This window comes from Hakea prostrata, chromosome 9 (assembly GCF_041222555.1).
Source record: "Hakea prostrata isolate BN-2017 chromosome 9, UWA_Hpros_2, whole genome shotgun sequence".
NCBI classification, from domain to species: domain Eukaryota; kingdom Viridiplantae; phylum Streptophyta; class Magnoliopsida; order Proteales; family Proteaceae; genus Hakea; species Hakea prostrata.
This window is the reverse complement of record NC_142608.1, coordinates 11,490,595-11,503,739: the sequence shown is the minus strand read 5'-3', so window position 1 is coordinate 11,503,739 and position 13,145 is coordinate 11,490,595. Positions and strand designations below refer to the sequence as shown.

The window sequence follows — 13,145 nt, the reverse complement described above, 5'->3', positions numbered from 1 at the left end:
CCAATAAAAGAAATTTGTGAACCTTTGGAGTTGTAGAGCAATTCCCAGTATGACTGCATAATTTCTTCATGCCTCAAGGTAAACCATGAGGAGCAACTCACAGAATCTAATGTTTCATCACCAACAAGTAAACAACACTCATGGGTGGCTTGGATGGCTCAGACTTTCACAACCTATGTACAGATGGAGCATGGTGTTCGAACTCCAGTTGTGGTGCTTTGGGATCCAACAGGGACCTTCTTGGCCGCTCAAGCAAAGTACTACGTAAGCTGCATGCTCAGCAAGTTCGGTGGAGGCTGAAGCCATTAGAGATAGCTTAATATTCACACGACACTTAGTATTGATAAATTACTCGTGTTCTCAGACAGTTTACCGTGGAACTCTGCTACTCATTAGATGCATGTCCATTTCATTTCTCTCTGGATAAAGAACACCTATCAGTCACATCCAAAAATTGAAGTAAAATTAAAAAAATTAAAAAAAAATTATTTTTATTTAATCTTAACTTTTAGATGTAATTGATGGACACATATCATTATTCATCAAGAGGAAAATGAATCTTTTGTAAAATTCCCTCATTACATTGGGTGTCCTTAGTTAGGGAAATTCTAAACTTATCTACCATTTTAAATCCATCCACTTCAGATATGTAAATAGGTGTTAAATTTTGGTGGCGGAATATAGCCCATGGAGTCAAAACCTTTTTTTTTTTTTTTTTCGTTCTTGGTGTATGTTCCACCCCGTTTTCTTGTGGACAGCAGGTTTCAACCTCTGGGAGAATTACGCTCGACAGCTTTTTATTTATGAGTGCATTTTCACTTTTTTGTGAAAAACAAAAAAGTTTAAAGATGTGTAGGCTGCCTCCACCCTTGGCAAATGGAAAAAAAAGAATTGAGCAAATTGCATCTAACACTCTAAAATGAAGGACTTAAAGCAGTAGCACTCATACTTTATGTTGAAAAAACACAAACACTTCAAAATTGAATTTTCATTTGACGCATTAATCTAGTTTGTCACTAAAAACCGTTAAATCACTATTTTTTTTTTTCCTTCATATTTTGATAAGAATATTTTTAGAATTAAAAGAAAATAAACAATGATTTAACGATTTTCAATGACAAATTGAATTAATATATCCAATGAAAATCTAATTTTAGGGTGTTTGTATTTTTCAAACATAAAGTGGGGTGTGAGTGTTTTAAATCTTCTATTTTTGGATGGCAATGCAATTTGCTCAAAAGAATTTGGGTAAAAGTTTTTTAGGATGAAAGTAGCCCCTGTTCTAGTGTGGCGCCAATGGGCATATGCCCAGAAGCATCATTCAGACCGGTATTTTTACCTTTTAGAGGGTGGTCATTTCGCCCCCCATCTTATGGAATTTTATTCAGTCCATTTCTGACAAGAATTTCATTCATTTCCTTGTAGATGTGTAACGTGTCATAATATCATATCAAAGGGTTGAAGAACCCACAACTTGATTGAATGTGGAAATTCACAATGTATATCCCGATGTCAAGGTTGACAAGATTCCCCAACACACCATGGTAGAGTGTAAAGACTGCAGATCATCCTTTTCATCATCCACTACTGAAGGAGAATGCAATCCATAATTTGCAGTTCGCAAGTGAGATGTAACTATTGATCTAACCTGGAAAGGGATGAAGATATGAGATTCACGTTAGCTGAACGAACCATGCAGTTCTGTGGTTAGCGTATGGTGAACTAGTAGTAGTCACTCGATCGGTTGTAGTGTCATTTGCAACATCAAGTATTTTTGTAGTGACTTGTTATGTTCTCTCCCTTGATGAGACAGAATGGCTCCTTCTCCTCCCCTTCTTCACTTCTGATCCCTGAGGTTTCCTCCCAGATTTGTTTCGGTTGACTCTGTTCCCACCAGTTGGACCACTGAAGATCCCAATTCGTCCAATCCCTTTGGAAAGTGAGGTAAAGAATGTTTTGCCATGACCGGACTTTTCTATCATTCCTTGCTTCATGAATACCTGTTCTTTTTCCAACTCACTCAATCTCATCCGCATCCTTGATATCTCCAACTTAAGATCTCGATTTTCCCTCCTCAATGATGCATAGTTATCCCGAGGGGACATAGCTGCACTAGGAATGCCACTGCTGATCCTCTGTGACAGTAGGAGCCCATCTCCTAGGCTTCCTGAGAGTGCATTCTTCAGGCGTAGCTGTTCCAAATAGAGGACTCGCACAACCATCTGAACTGGAAGACGGTCATTCTGTGCAGCATGGTTGCTGGCTTCTTGTGAGAGTTTTTGGCAGTCTATCAACTTGCACAGCTTCTTGCATTCATTTTCATCCATTGTCGGATGAGCCTGTACATGCAGATAGCAAACAAGTATATCAGTTGAAATTTAAGAGTATAATGTTCACCAGTTCCTTCAGTGGCATCATTGAGTGGGTGTGGCATTGATTAGAGAGATCACATAGACAAGATGAGAAATCCACTCAACCAATTTGCCTGGATAATGAAATCCTCTAATGATCACTAGTCAACAAAAGTTTTTCAAACACAAAAGAATTTAAATCAATACTACAAGAGAAGTTTTCACAACAAAATTAAGTCCTTCTGAATATCTTACCTTGGAATCACATTCATTGGATTTGAAAAACAAAATAAAATTATATTTGACAAATATAATTATCATGCATGCTAACAATTTTATGAAAGTGACCCCAATCATTTTAGGTAATGATTACAGAAGCATCTCCTAGTTTATTTTAGACCAATGTCACTTCTCTTACTTTATTTTTGCCAAAGGGAGGGTCTAGTACTCTGCTTCAAAGTGCAAGTCGATCAACCAAAAAACTGAGTTGGTGCACTTTCTTTTGGGTTAGATTGAAGCTAGGTTTGAGAGGGGAAGTAAAAATCGATATAAAATTCCAAGATATATTGAGGTCTCGCCAATATACTGAAATATTAATTCATATGCCACCTTGTCTCAGAATCCCAAAAGAGGAAATACTACTGAGATCTCATTACATTTTCAATTCATGATGGAGACTTAGAATCAGTAGAAGGATAACTCAAGTTTCAGAAAGTTAAGGCGAAGAGTAATCTGGTAGTTATTGTAAGTTGTAACTCAGTATGCAAGAAAATTTCATTCAACATAGAGTAGAAAACAACCGTCATTTCATCAGACCAGTCACTCAGATGAAAGTATCTGACATTTTGAGTTAAAATTGCAGAATCAAAGAGAAGAGTTTGCTTTTGAGACGCATAGGTGAATTCAACTAGAACATCATACTTTCTAATTAAAACCCATGATAAATAGGCCAACATCTACAGCCACAATTATACTCCATGCATTATCTACAGTAGAGTTTGAAAACTATTCTCCCATTGTAAGGAACACAATGGTGAATGTCGAATTAACATAGAAAAATACAAGTCAAATGATTCCAGTCAAATGGTTAAAAAAACAAAATGCCAGCACCAGTAATGTTTCATCAGTAGAGGATTTAGTGATAAGTGTATATTAATCCAATATGATCAAATCTGAATTCTCTAACCAGTCTATTTTCATTATTAGATATACTTCCTCATACAGATGCAACATATTTGTGGTCACTACTTCATTAGGAGCACTTGATCAGAAAAGGCTCCGTAGGAGATTTTCAAGTGTAACCTGTCAATCAATGAGCATATGGATGCATGCTTTACAAAAATTTTAGTTTACCAGATATTGGTATAGACTCTGGTAGTCACTATTTTACGAAACTCTCTTCATTTGTTTGGTGGAAACGAAAACTTAAACATGTATCCCAAACAAAACTCATTAGAACTAAATTCAATTTCTTTACATAAATTCTACAGTGTACTCCCTATTCCCTAAATCAACAATCCTCCTCAAAAAGTGAAAGCATGATAGTCCCAAAAAAAACCATTCAATTTACCTATCCAATGTATGGAGGGGATAAAAACCATCCCCATTTTCAACTAATAATTGACAACCCAAATTCCCACGTTTCATCCCAACTCTCTCTCCCACTCTCTCTGTTAAAACCTATATTATGAATTCCATGATGAATTCACAGAAAGAAACATTCCATCTAATATATTGAACCAAGTATATCACAATATTTTCCAACAAATGTTTCTACAACGAAAACATTAAAATATTTTTTTAAAAGAAAACAACGAAAACCATGTGCAAATGCACGTGGAGTTTTGCCAGTATACACACACACATACATATTCACAACAAAATTTTTAAGCCCCAAGAAATTACCTTCAGATATATATCAACTGCTCTGTATAGTCCATCATCGACAACACGTGCATAATCGGGTAAAATCTCTGTCATAGCAATGAATTTCTGCAGTGTAAGATATGGATCAGGTGCAATTTCTGCAAGATATTCATCAACAAGCCGTCCAACTTTCAACACAGAACCATGATCTGGAGAACCAAGACAGTCAGACTCATAACCAAATTGTGATGATTCTTCAGGTTCTTCCTCTTCAATATGCTGCACAAAGTGTAGCAGAATCCGGTGAACAGTGTTGACATCAAAGATAGAATCCCCAGTTTGCACAGAAGGGATAAGGAGATCATCTAGTGAAGCCATTTCCAGCTGGAGGCTGATCCTCCTTTCAAGCTCAAGCCTGCAGGCAAGAGTGGCATCCAACGTGATTGCCATCCTCAGCATCCCAAACAAAAAACTCAGTGGGACAGAGACGTTTTTCTCTGTTGGAAGTAGGCTCACAATGGTTTCCACAATTACCCTATCTTCATTTTCTGCTGCACCAGAATCTAGTTTCACCCTTTCTGGATCCCATATTTGACGTTTTCCAGTACCTTTTAGCATTGTCTCGGCATAATGCATTAGAGATTTAACAATGCTATCCAATCGAACTCCTGCTCTTCTCATGGAAGAAATCACTCTTTGGTAAAGATCAATTCTTAAGATTGTGAGATCTTCAATCCACCAATCAGCACAGTCCATTTTTAGTTTTTCAGTTCCACCTTCACATTCTATACGAGATAAACCAGATACCAGCTGTTCCTTGCAAGTATTCATTGCAATTGCATCCACACATCTGTTAAGGAGCCCAATCTCCTCTGCAATAGGGAGCAGCAGCTCACAAGTGGATAGAACTTCCACTGCTTTTTCAAGACTTTGAAACACAATTTCATTCAAATAAGTCTCTGTTCGAGAAACGAGATTTTCTTCACGATAGTCTTCAGTCATTTCTAAGTACTCTGCAGCACAGCGAAGCTGGGCAACATTCATGGAAGTAATCTCAAAATTTGCACCATAACAGAATTTTGCTGCAAGTTCGAATGTCTGTGGCCCACCGGGCAAGTTAAAGAGCTCCAATTTGGAAATATTTGAACCCCTGGCTTCTGCCACCACTTTTCGGATTTTTCCACTTCGCGATACCAGGGGGAACTTAGCATAGACAAGTACCAGAAAAAGAGAATAATCAATTTTCAGAGTAAGTAAAGATGGTCAAGAAAGTCATTATCAGAACTTACAACAAAAATTTCTTTGATTGCATGAAGCAAAGCCAAAATGATAATCTCCAAGGCTCCATTTTGTTGCAAGGGATATTAAAGGGTAGGAAATTAAAAGTTTTAAACCTAAGAAGGATACTTTTGTAATTAGTATCCATCACAATTGTATAAACTAGTTAAATTTCTTACCATATTTAGTAATAACACTGCTACTTTTTAGACGTAAATTTCCCTTGCAACCAAATAAAGACCAAGGGAGAAGATGGTTAACAATTTCAACAAATGAGAATTTGAAAACCAAACTATACCAAACATAAGAACCACTTACAAAAACCCAGGTTCATAAGCAGCATTCTAGGGTCTGAACCTTTGCATGCATGCATGAAACCGATTTGGACAGGCGAACTACCAGTCAAACAACTGGCCCACGTAATGAGCCAGCAGAGGGTGTCTAGGATACCTGGCAAGGTAGTGCTAGATTCATCTGAATTAGGCATGCTTCATAGTTGTCAAAGGAGTCGCTTAGGAGGGTGCCTAGAAGGTCCTGTGTTGCACCCAGGCAAGGTATTTGCTAGAGTTATCTACATTAGGCATCCTGCAATTTCAAGGCATTGGCTAGGTGGGTGCCTTATGTCCGAGCTCCCTCCAACGCCTTGCATCAACACTGAAAACTATGGCATGCGTCCTTACACGATCAGTTGGCAGCTAGAGCTGCACTATGTTTTGGTGCAGCCTCAGATGACTTGTTGATGCAAATGAACCTCGGTCAAGCAGAATTAATCTCACCTTCTCTACCAATTGAGCTAAGATGGCTAAAGTGGATGGAACACATACCACTGATTGCCAACTCAGCTGATATGTAATAGAAAATATCTCCTGTTTTCCTTTGATAGACATACAACATGTATCAAACCAACAGATGACATAAACATAAGATGATCTTATCCAATGGAATGGCCTAGGTTACCGGCCAGACTATCACAAGTCATTAGGATACATTATAATTCTTAGCTGGGCAGTTACCTCAAAATTATAACTACCAGAAGCTCTCAAAAATTGAAAAAGCTGCAGGTTCTTTTGTAAAAACAAATTCAAAGTGGACAGGACATCTAGGTGTCAGACATAATGATTTTTGGTAACAGAACTTGATGAAATGATACAAAACTTCAAAAAACTGAACCTGAGTTTGAAAAATTAAGAGTTACTATGAAACACTTGAACAAATTTCAGGGATTGATGCTACTGATGAATAACTCTTCGCATGACATCTGTGAGCCACAACTATTCATACTTCTCAAATTTGGACTCTGCCCTCACCAATACAAAGTAAGATGGGTACTTGATTCATACTTCCTGGAATGACGAAGGCAGAATACGGAAATACAAAATAAAATTTTACAGATAGATGAACACTGCACAACTAAGACCAACCCCAGTGATAGTGACTCTTTTTTTTTTAAATTGTTTTCCTTTCTTTTTTTCACATAAAATAAAAACATTAGCTAATACGTTGGATCATAAGTAGGAAATATCAGTAAAACATTAGTAAATAAAAGCTAAGCCTTTGGCTGATGATAGGGAGATTCTCTTGCCAAAGGAGGAATTAATGAATCAACTATGTTTGATTGAGACTGCACTGGATAGTCATTGTCTGACACATTTCATTCATATAGAAAGTCTGACTGTGTGACCTGAAAATCATGGACTCAAATACATATAGATCAACTAACAACCAGCACATGAAAAGACAAATCTCACTGATATGAGGTCAATGTACATCAGTTTTTTTCAATCATGACTCTTCAAAAGTCTAACATCTTTAAAAGAGGTCCACAATGGAAAATTTTCATTAGCATATAATGAAAATTGTTTCTAACAGTTCAAATCCCCCCTCCCAAAAAGAAAAAGAAAAAAAATTGTTTCTACCAGCATCCTGGACAGGAAATCAGGCAAAAGCTCAATACCTCTAACCTGGGATATTGAGATTTTAGGAATGATACTCTCAGGTCTCAACCCAAGCTGAATAATGGTCAGGGCACACAATCTAGAAAGGAAATTAGAATAATGAACTTCCCTTCCATTAAAAGTTATTGTGTACTTCAGGTTCTGTTTGTTTACAGGGAAAACCCTGTGAAAAAAGAAACTTCTCAGGAAAAATCTGTCTTCCAAGAAATTTTTGCTTTATGTGGTTGCTACATGGAACAAATTGGGGCCTCAAGACAAATAGTTTGTTATGAGACTGTTGAATTTATCTCTACCATACACTCTTGGTCTTCCTACCATTCAACTCTAAATTGTAAGTTCTTGACAATGATGATAATAGCAATAATAAGGTGAATAATTATGATACCAATACTAGCTACATAAAACACTAATACTGATAAATCTAGCAATAGAAGAGGAGATTAACCTATTAACCATTTCCAAAAATTATATTCTTACCTTGTGTAATAAAAAGGACTCCCCATCAACAATAATTGAAATGTCCCCAGCAACATCAGAGAAGATCCTGCACATAACGGAGAAGCACTGTAGGACTGGAATCTTGCTTAATGTGCCACTAAGGTTATGAAGAAATAACATGAATAATGAACATAGCTAAGGCCAAGCATTACCTAGAAAAAGAAATGCAGTTGCTACTAAATTCCAAAAAATAGAACAAAAGTTTTTTACCAAAGGCAAATTTACAGGTTGTTTATGGAGGAAATGGTCAAAGATATCCCTGAGACTTTTTCAGGCATAAGGAAACAGAAAATCTTTAAATTTATGGGAGTCAGATTGCACACTGAGAAATTAAACACAATCTAATAATACCATCTCATATCAACTTCTCCACCTGAACTTATCTTCATGGCAAATATCTAATACAGCAAGCAAACCCCTGCCCACAGAAATACTCACTCCACTGCGATCCATCATTAACCCATCACAACACTAGACGAAAACATATTTTCACAAAGCTATCAAGAAAATTATTTTCCCCCATTCCTAAGAGCAATCTGGAGGGGATGGCAGTGTACAACTGTTGCATATACATAAAAACTCACAAGAAGTTAAACGGTTCTAGGATGTTTTCGGTATAGAATCCTTGTAGGAACTCAAAGCTCAAACAAACATATTCACTTTCTCCACGTCCTTCACAACCCAAACCGACACATACAGGGCATTTTACTCATCTTTAACCCAAGATGAGAAACCTTTGGATAAAGTCCAATTACAGATGATCGTCACAAAAGGCGCAACCAAAGACTACAACAACATGAGAAGAATTCCAGTATTTCAGCCTAAATATTAAAGAACGAATAACTGAATTGTCTATATCCCCCTCCATCGAAACCGTACAATAACGCTAACTTGAAATGAATCTTGAAACCGTAGTAATTCCAAAGGGAATTAAAAACAGCTTACACAGAGAATTACATGTCACAGTAAGGAAACAAGAAATGATTCAAGATTAATGTCTGATAGTGGAAACTCAAACAAAGACAAAGAAAGTAAGATCAGCATTATAGCATTGAGCTTCGAAGGATTAACAGTTATATTCAAAGAAAAGAGAATAGTAAGATTAAGAAGAAACCTGTACCTGTTATTGAAAGTGTTGCAGAATTTAGTGGCCATGGAACGGTTGGAAGAAGAAGAAGAGGAAGAGAAAGAAGAGCTCTCAGACACCATTTCTCTCTCTCTTACTTTCATCAACAAAAGCTTCAGAGTGACACACTGGACTTTGCAGTGCAGATTACAGACAATATGTCGTGGATGGGAAAGACAGAGAAATGGAGGGAATGTGAAGTTGTGAAACTACGAAATTACCCATACAAGTCTCACTTATATACAACTATGTCCCTTACCTCTTTTGCCTTTTTCAGTTTCTACTTTGATTTTCTTTCTTTTCTTAATTAGAAAAGGATGATTTTTATTTATTTTAAAAGTACACAAAAGTGAATATATAAAGGTAAAGGGGAGAAAAGAGTCAGACTGGAGAGAACAGATGTCACGCGAAGCTGACAAGGAGCTTCGAACTTTGGACCGTCAAAGAAGTCAGGTTGAACAATCATTGACTGAATTATATTAAAAATCATTATAACTCTGTTTAACAATAATTAGGGTCGTTAAATAACTTTTAATAATTCCTGTTTGGATCCGGCCGTATACTTTTTAGTATAGATGTACATATACCATACTCAATACATACAACAAGAGTAGGTAAGTTGACAAAAGATTTATGTTTCATAAGTGAGGGGCAAGGTTTAAAGTATCGGCATCAAATATCATATCGGTCAGATGATTTTAAGAGACGTATCGTCCTGTATCGAGTATTGTATCGCTCTAGTTAATGTATTTTAGTGTACTACAACGGATAGATGTATCGAGATGTATCGTATCGGTTGAGTCAAATATGGATACGTATTGACTAGTATTGTATGGTATCGTGGGATACTTTAAACTTTGGTGAGGGGTAGTGAGTTCAAACTTTCATAGATTACCCAAAAAAAAAAAGAGTTTAAACTTTCACAAGAATGGTAAGGTTAGATTAGGTTTAGGACAAGTTCAGGATATGGAGTCGAATAGAGAATTGCACCCTTTTCACATCCCTTTACCACACATTTAAGAAAGAACTTACCTTTGAGCATTAACTGGTCGTAAAGCAAAGATTATTTGGATGTCCATTTCTATTGTAAATGTAATACGTCAAGATTTTGTGATTTCCTCAAAAGCTATGTCCACAGTCGGGTATATATTATGTTTTACCATGAAAAAGAAGACGAACATTAGAACTTATTTATTTTTCTACCCCCTTTCAACCCTGATAAAAGACCAAAATATGTTTGGATTCAAAAAAGCCCAAAAAGTGATACATGACCTCTGAACATAAGGACCCATAATCAGTAGTTTTGAATAACTCAAAATTTTGAACAAGACCCATGCATGTCTAGCTAAAGACAAAAGATGGCCACGAAACAAGCCCGAAAACATTTCACATGAAGAAAATTGGTCTTCATCGTAACATGTACTATGTCTTGTAAACAATTTTATACAATTACAAATACCCCCTATGTTTAACACTGGTATTTTTGAACATAAAAATAAATAAATAAAATTGCCCTATACTCCTTCCTTGGTTTCCTTCTTTGTTTTCTTCGTTATAATTTTTTTCTGATGGCATTGCTAACTTCTTTTCTTAGTCAAGAAAAATGAATAAAGCCCTCTAAGGAAAGAAAAAGATGGGTCTAAAATAAAGGTGGGTGGAGTTGTTGAAAATTTAGATCTATTAACACAGAGCAAAGTAGTTTGCGAACAAGTTCATATCTTCATTTACAAACCAGAAAACTAAGCTATCAGATCTCTATTTTAAGTTCAGAACTTCCTCAATAAGACCAGAGCAAACCCAACCCAATCCAATCCATTAGGTTCCCCATTAAGAGCTCGAAGAACTGCTCGACAGTCTGAGAGAATGGTGACCCTAACAATCTGAAGAGAGAAAGCTAGCAATGATGACTTGTCCTCATCAGTAAAAATGCTGTAACTAGAAGGGTCACTATGTTGAGCCTCCCTTCAAATAGAAGCATCTCCTGGAGAGTGTTGGGTATTCCATAACATGTGGAAAAACATTCAAAGCATTAGGAAGAGAAGGGATTGTACCTTTAAAGAGAGCATCATTTCTCTCTTTCCAGATTATCCAACAGAAACAACTCCATATAGAGTTCGAGACTCTTTCTTTCCTACAAATTGAGATACATCCACCCTAAGACGGGAAGCTTTCTAACAATCCTTGCATGAGGACAAGTAAAAAACATGTGACAAGTGGTTTCTGGCTCAGTACTACACAATAAACATAAAGGAGAGAGAGATCTATGTCGATCAAAAAGTGATTTCCCTAATGGTAATTGTAATGCATCGTGTGCAGCTTTCCAAAATAATGGACCTTAATTGGCAATGTCTTCAATTTTCAAATTATGGACCGAAGAACTTAATCGATTTCGAGTCATAGGAAAATTAGCAGGGAGCACTTCTCTGTAAATAACTGAAATCCTGTGCAATTTCAGAATAAAGTTTCCAACATAAGCGTTTTGTCGAGCAGTTTCAATAAATGTATGCTGGAGCTCTTTGTGATTCTAGTTTTGTCAGCAAGAACTTGCAATTGTGACCCCAGCGGTGACAATTGCAATCATAGAAACAGCTCTACTGTAACGAAATGGTCATCATTCAGTGTAACCTTGTAACAGAACTGAGACTCGTGGATCAAGGATAAACCCTTAATATTAGTAACCAATGGAAGATTAGTAATCATATGACCTTAACAGAATGGCGATAGGATTGCAAGGATAGGACCGAAAGAACTTTTCTAGAGGTACTCCAATGCTTGCTTTTTTATTTCAATGTGTCTGCAAATAATTGTGTTTTAACTGAAAACGCGGGAAGAACTATGTTCAAAAGGAGAAAGAAGTTGCAGAAATTTCTGCAGTTGCTGTTCTTCGTTTTATTAGTTTCTCAATTTTGGGTTTGACATAAAAGACTACATGGAATTTTCAGATGCTGATCACTTAACCTAATAATTCTAACAGTCTGGAAGCAATTGATACATAACGAGAAAAACATAAAAAGGGTAAACATAATAAAATAAATTTCAACAATATATTTTTGGGTGAATATCACTTACTTCCCCTCTTAAAATAGCACTTACACCCCCTCTTAGTTGGATAATATCACTTACCTCCCCTCTTACCTAGCAAGTATATCAAACACCTCCCCTCTGTTAACTTTATCGGTTAAATTTAACTTTTGACGTTAAATATTTTTCTAAAATCCCAAACTACCTCCCCTCTTACCTAGCAAGTATATCAAACACCTCCCCTCTGCTAACTTTATCGGTTAAATTTAACTTTTGACGTTAAATATTTTTCTAAAATCCCAAACTACCCTTGACTAAAATATTTTTTATTTTAAACCTTAAATTACCATAATCACCCTAAAAGTTAAAATACTAAATTACCCTCAATTAAAATAATTATTAAAAACCAAAACTAAAACCCAAATTATCTTTAATTATTAAAAGCCCAACATGCCCTTTTTTATTTTTATTTTTATCAAACAATTAAAAAAACACGTACTACTCTCAAGTAAATTAAAAATGCAATTAAAAAAGAAAGGGTATCTTTATAAAATTAAACACGTAGTACTATTTTGGGTTTTTTTAATTGTTTGATAGTTTTTTTTTTTAAAAAGGGCATGTTGGGCTTTTAATAACTAAAGATAATTTGGATTTTAGTTTTGATTTTTCATAATTATTTTAATTGAGGTAATTTAGTATTTTAACTTTTAGGGGTGATTATGGCAATTTATGGTTTAAAATAAAAGCATATTTTAAGTCAAGGGTAGTTTGGAATTTTAGAAAAATATTTAACAGCAAAAGTTAAATTTAACCTAGAAAGTTAACAGAGGGGAGGTGTTTGATATATTTGCTAGGTAAGAGGGGAGGTAAGTGATATTATCCAACTAAGAGGGAGTGTAAGTGCTATTTGTCCAGCTAAGAGGGGAGGTAAGTGATATTTACCCTATATTTTTTTTTCGTATACGAGGTTTATCCGGACAAACATGCGCGCACCTCGATTACATCCTCAGGATGGGGAGAGCATTGTCGTCCACAAGTATCGAACCCATA

The 13,145-nt window shown here is 36.0% G+C and overlaps 1 protein-coding gene across 1 annotated transcript; it reads right to left on the bottom strand.

The window, feature by feature from the left end:
- Window positions 1–1,424: 1,424 nt before the first annotated feature.
- Window positions 1,425–9,214, bottom strand: LOC149004647 (Phototropic-responsive NPH3 family protein). The gene is made up of 4 exons (XM_089169469.1): window positions 9,069–9,214; window positions 7,928–7,994; window positions 4,257–5,420; window positions 1,425–2,339 (listed from the first exon to the last, which is right to left on the bottom strand). Exons 1-4 carry the CDS (start codon window positions 9,176–9,178, stop codon window positions 1,788–1,790), a joined length of 1,893 nt encoding a protein of 630 aa, XP_089025595.1. The 5' UTR covers window positions 9,179–9,214; the 3' UTR covers window positions 1,425–1,787.
- Window positions 9,215–13,145: the final 3,931 nt, after the last annotated feature.

Excerpts from the sequence above, each read along its gene's own strand:
- LOC149004647 (XM_089169469.1), bottom strand. The coding sequence starts at position 9,178 with ATGAAAGTAAGAGAGAGAGAAATGGTGTCTGAGAGCTCTTCTTTCTCT. Across the intron at positions 7,995-9,068 it reads TGCAACACTTTCAATAACAG|GATCTTCTCTGATGTTGCTG; the intron begins GTACAGGTTTCT and ends CGTTATGTGCAG. Across the intron at positions 5,421-7,927 it reads AGTCCTTTTTATTACACAAG|TTCCCCCTGGTATCGCGAAG; the intron begins GTAAGAATATAA and ends GTCTATGCTAAG.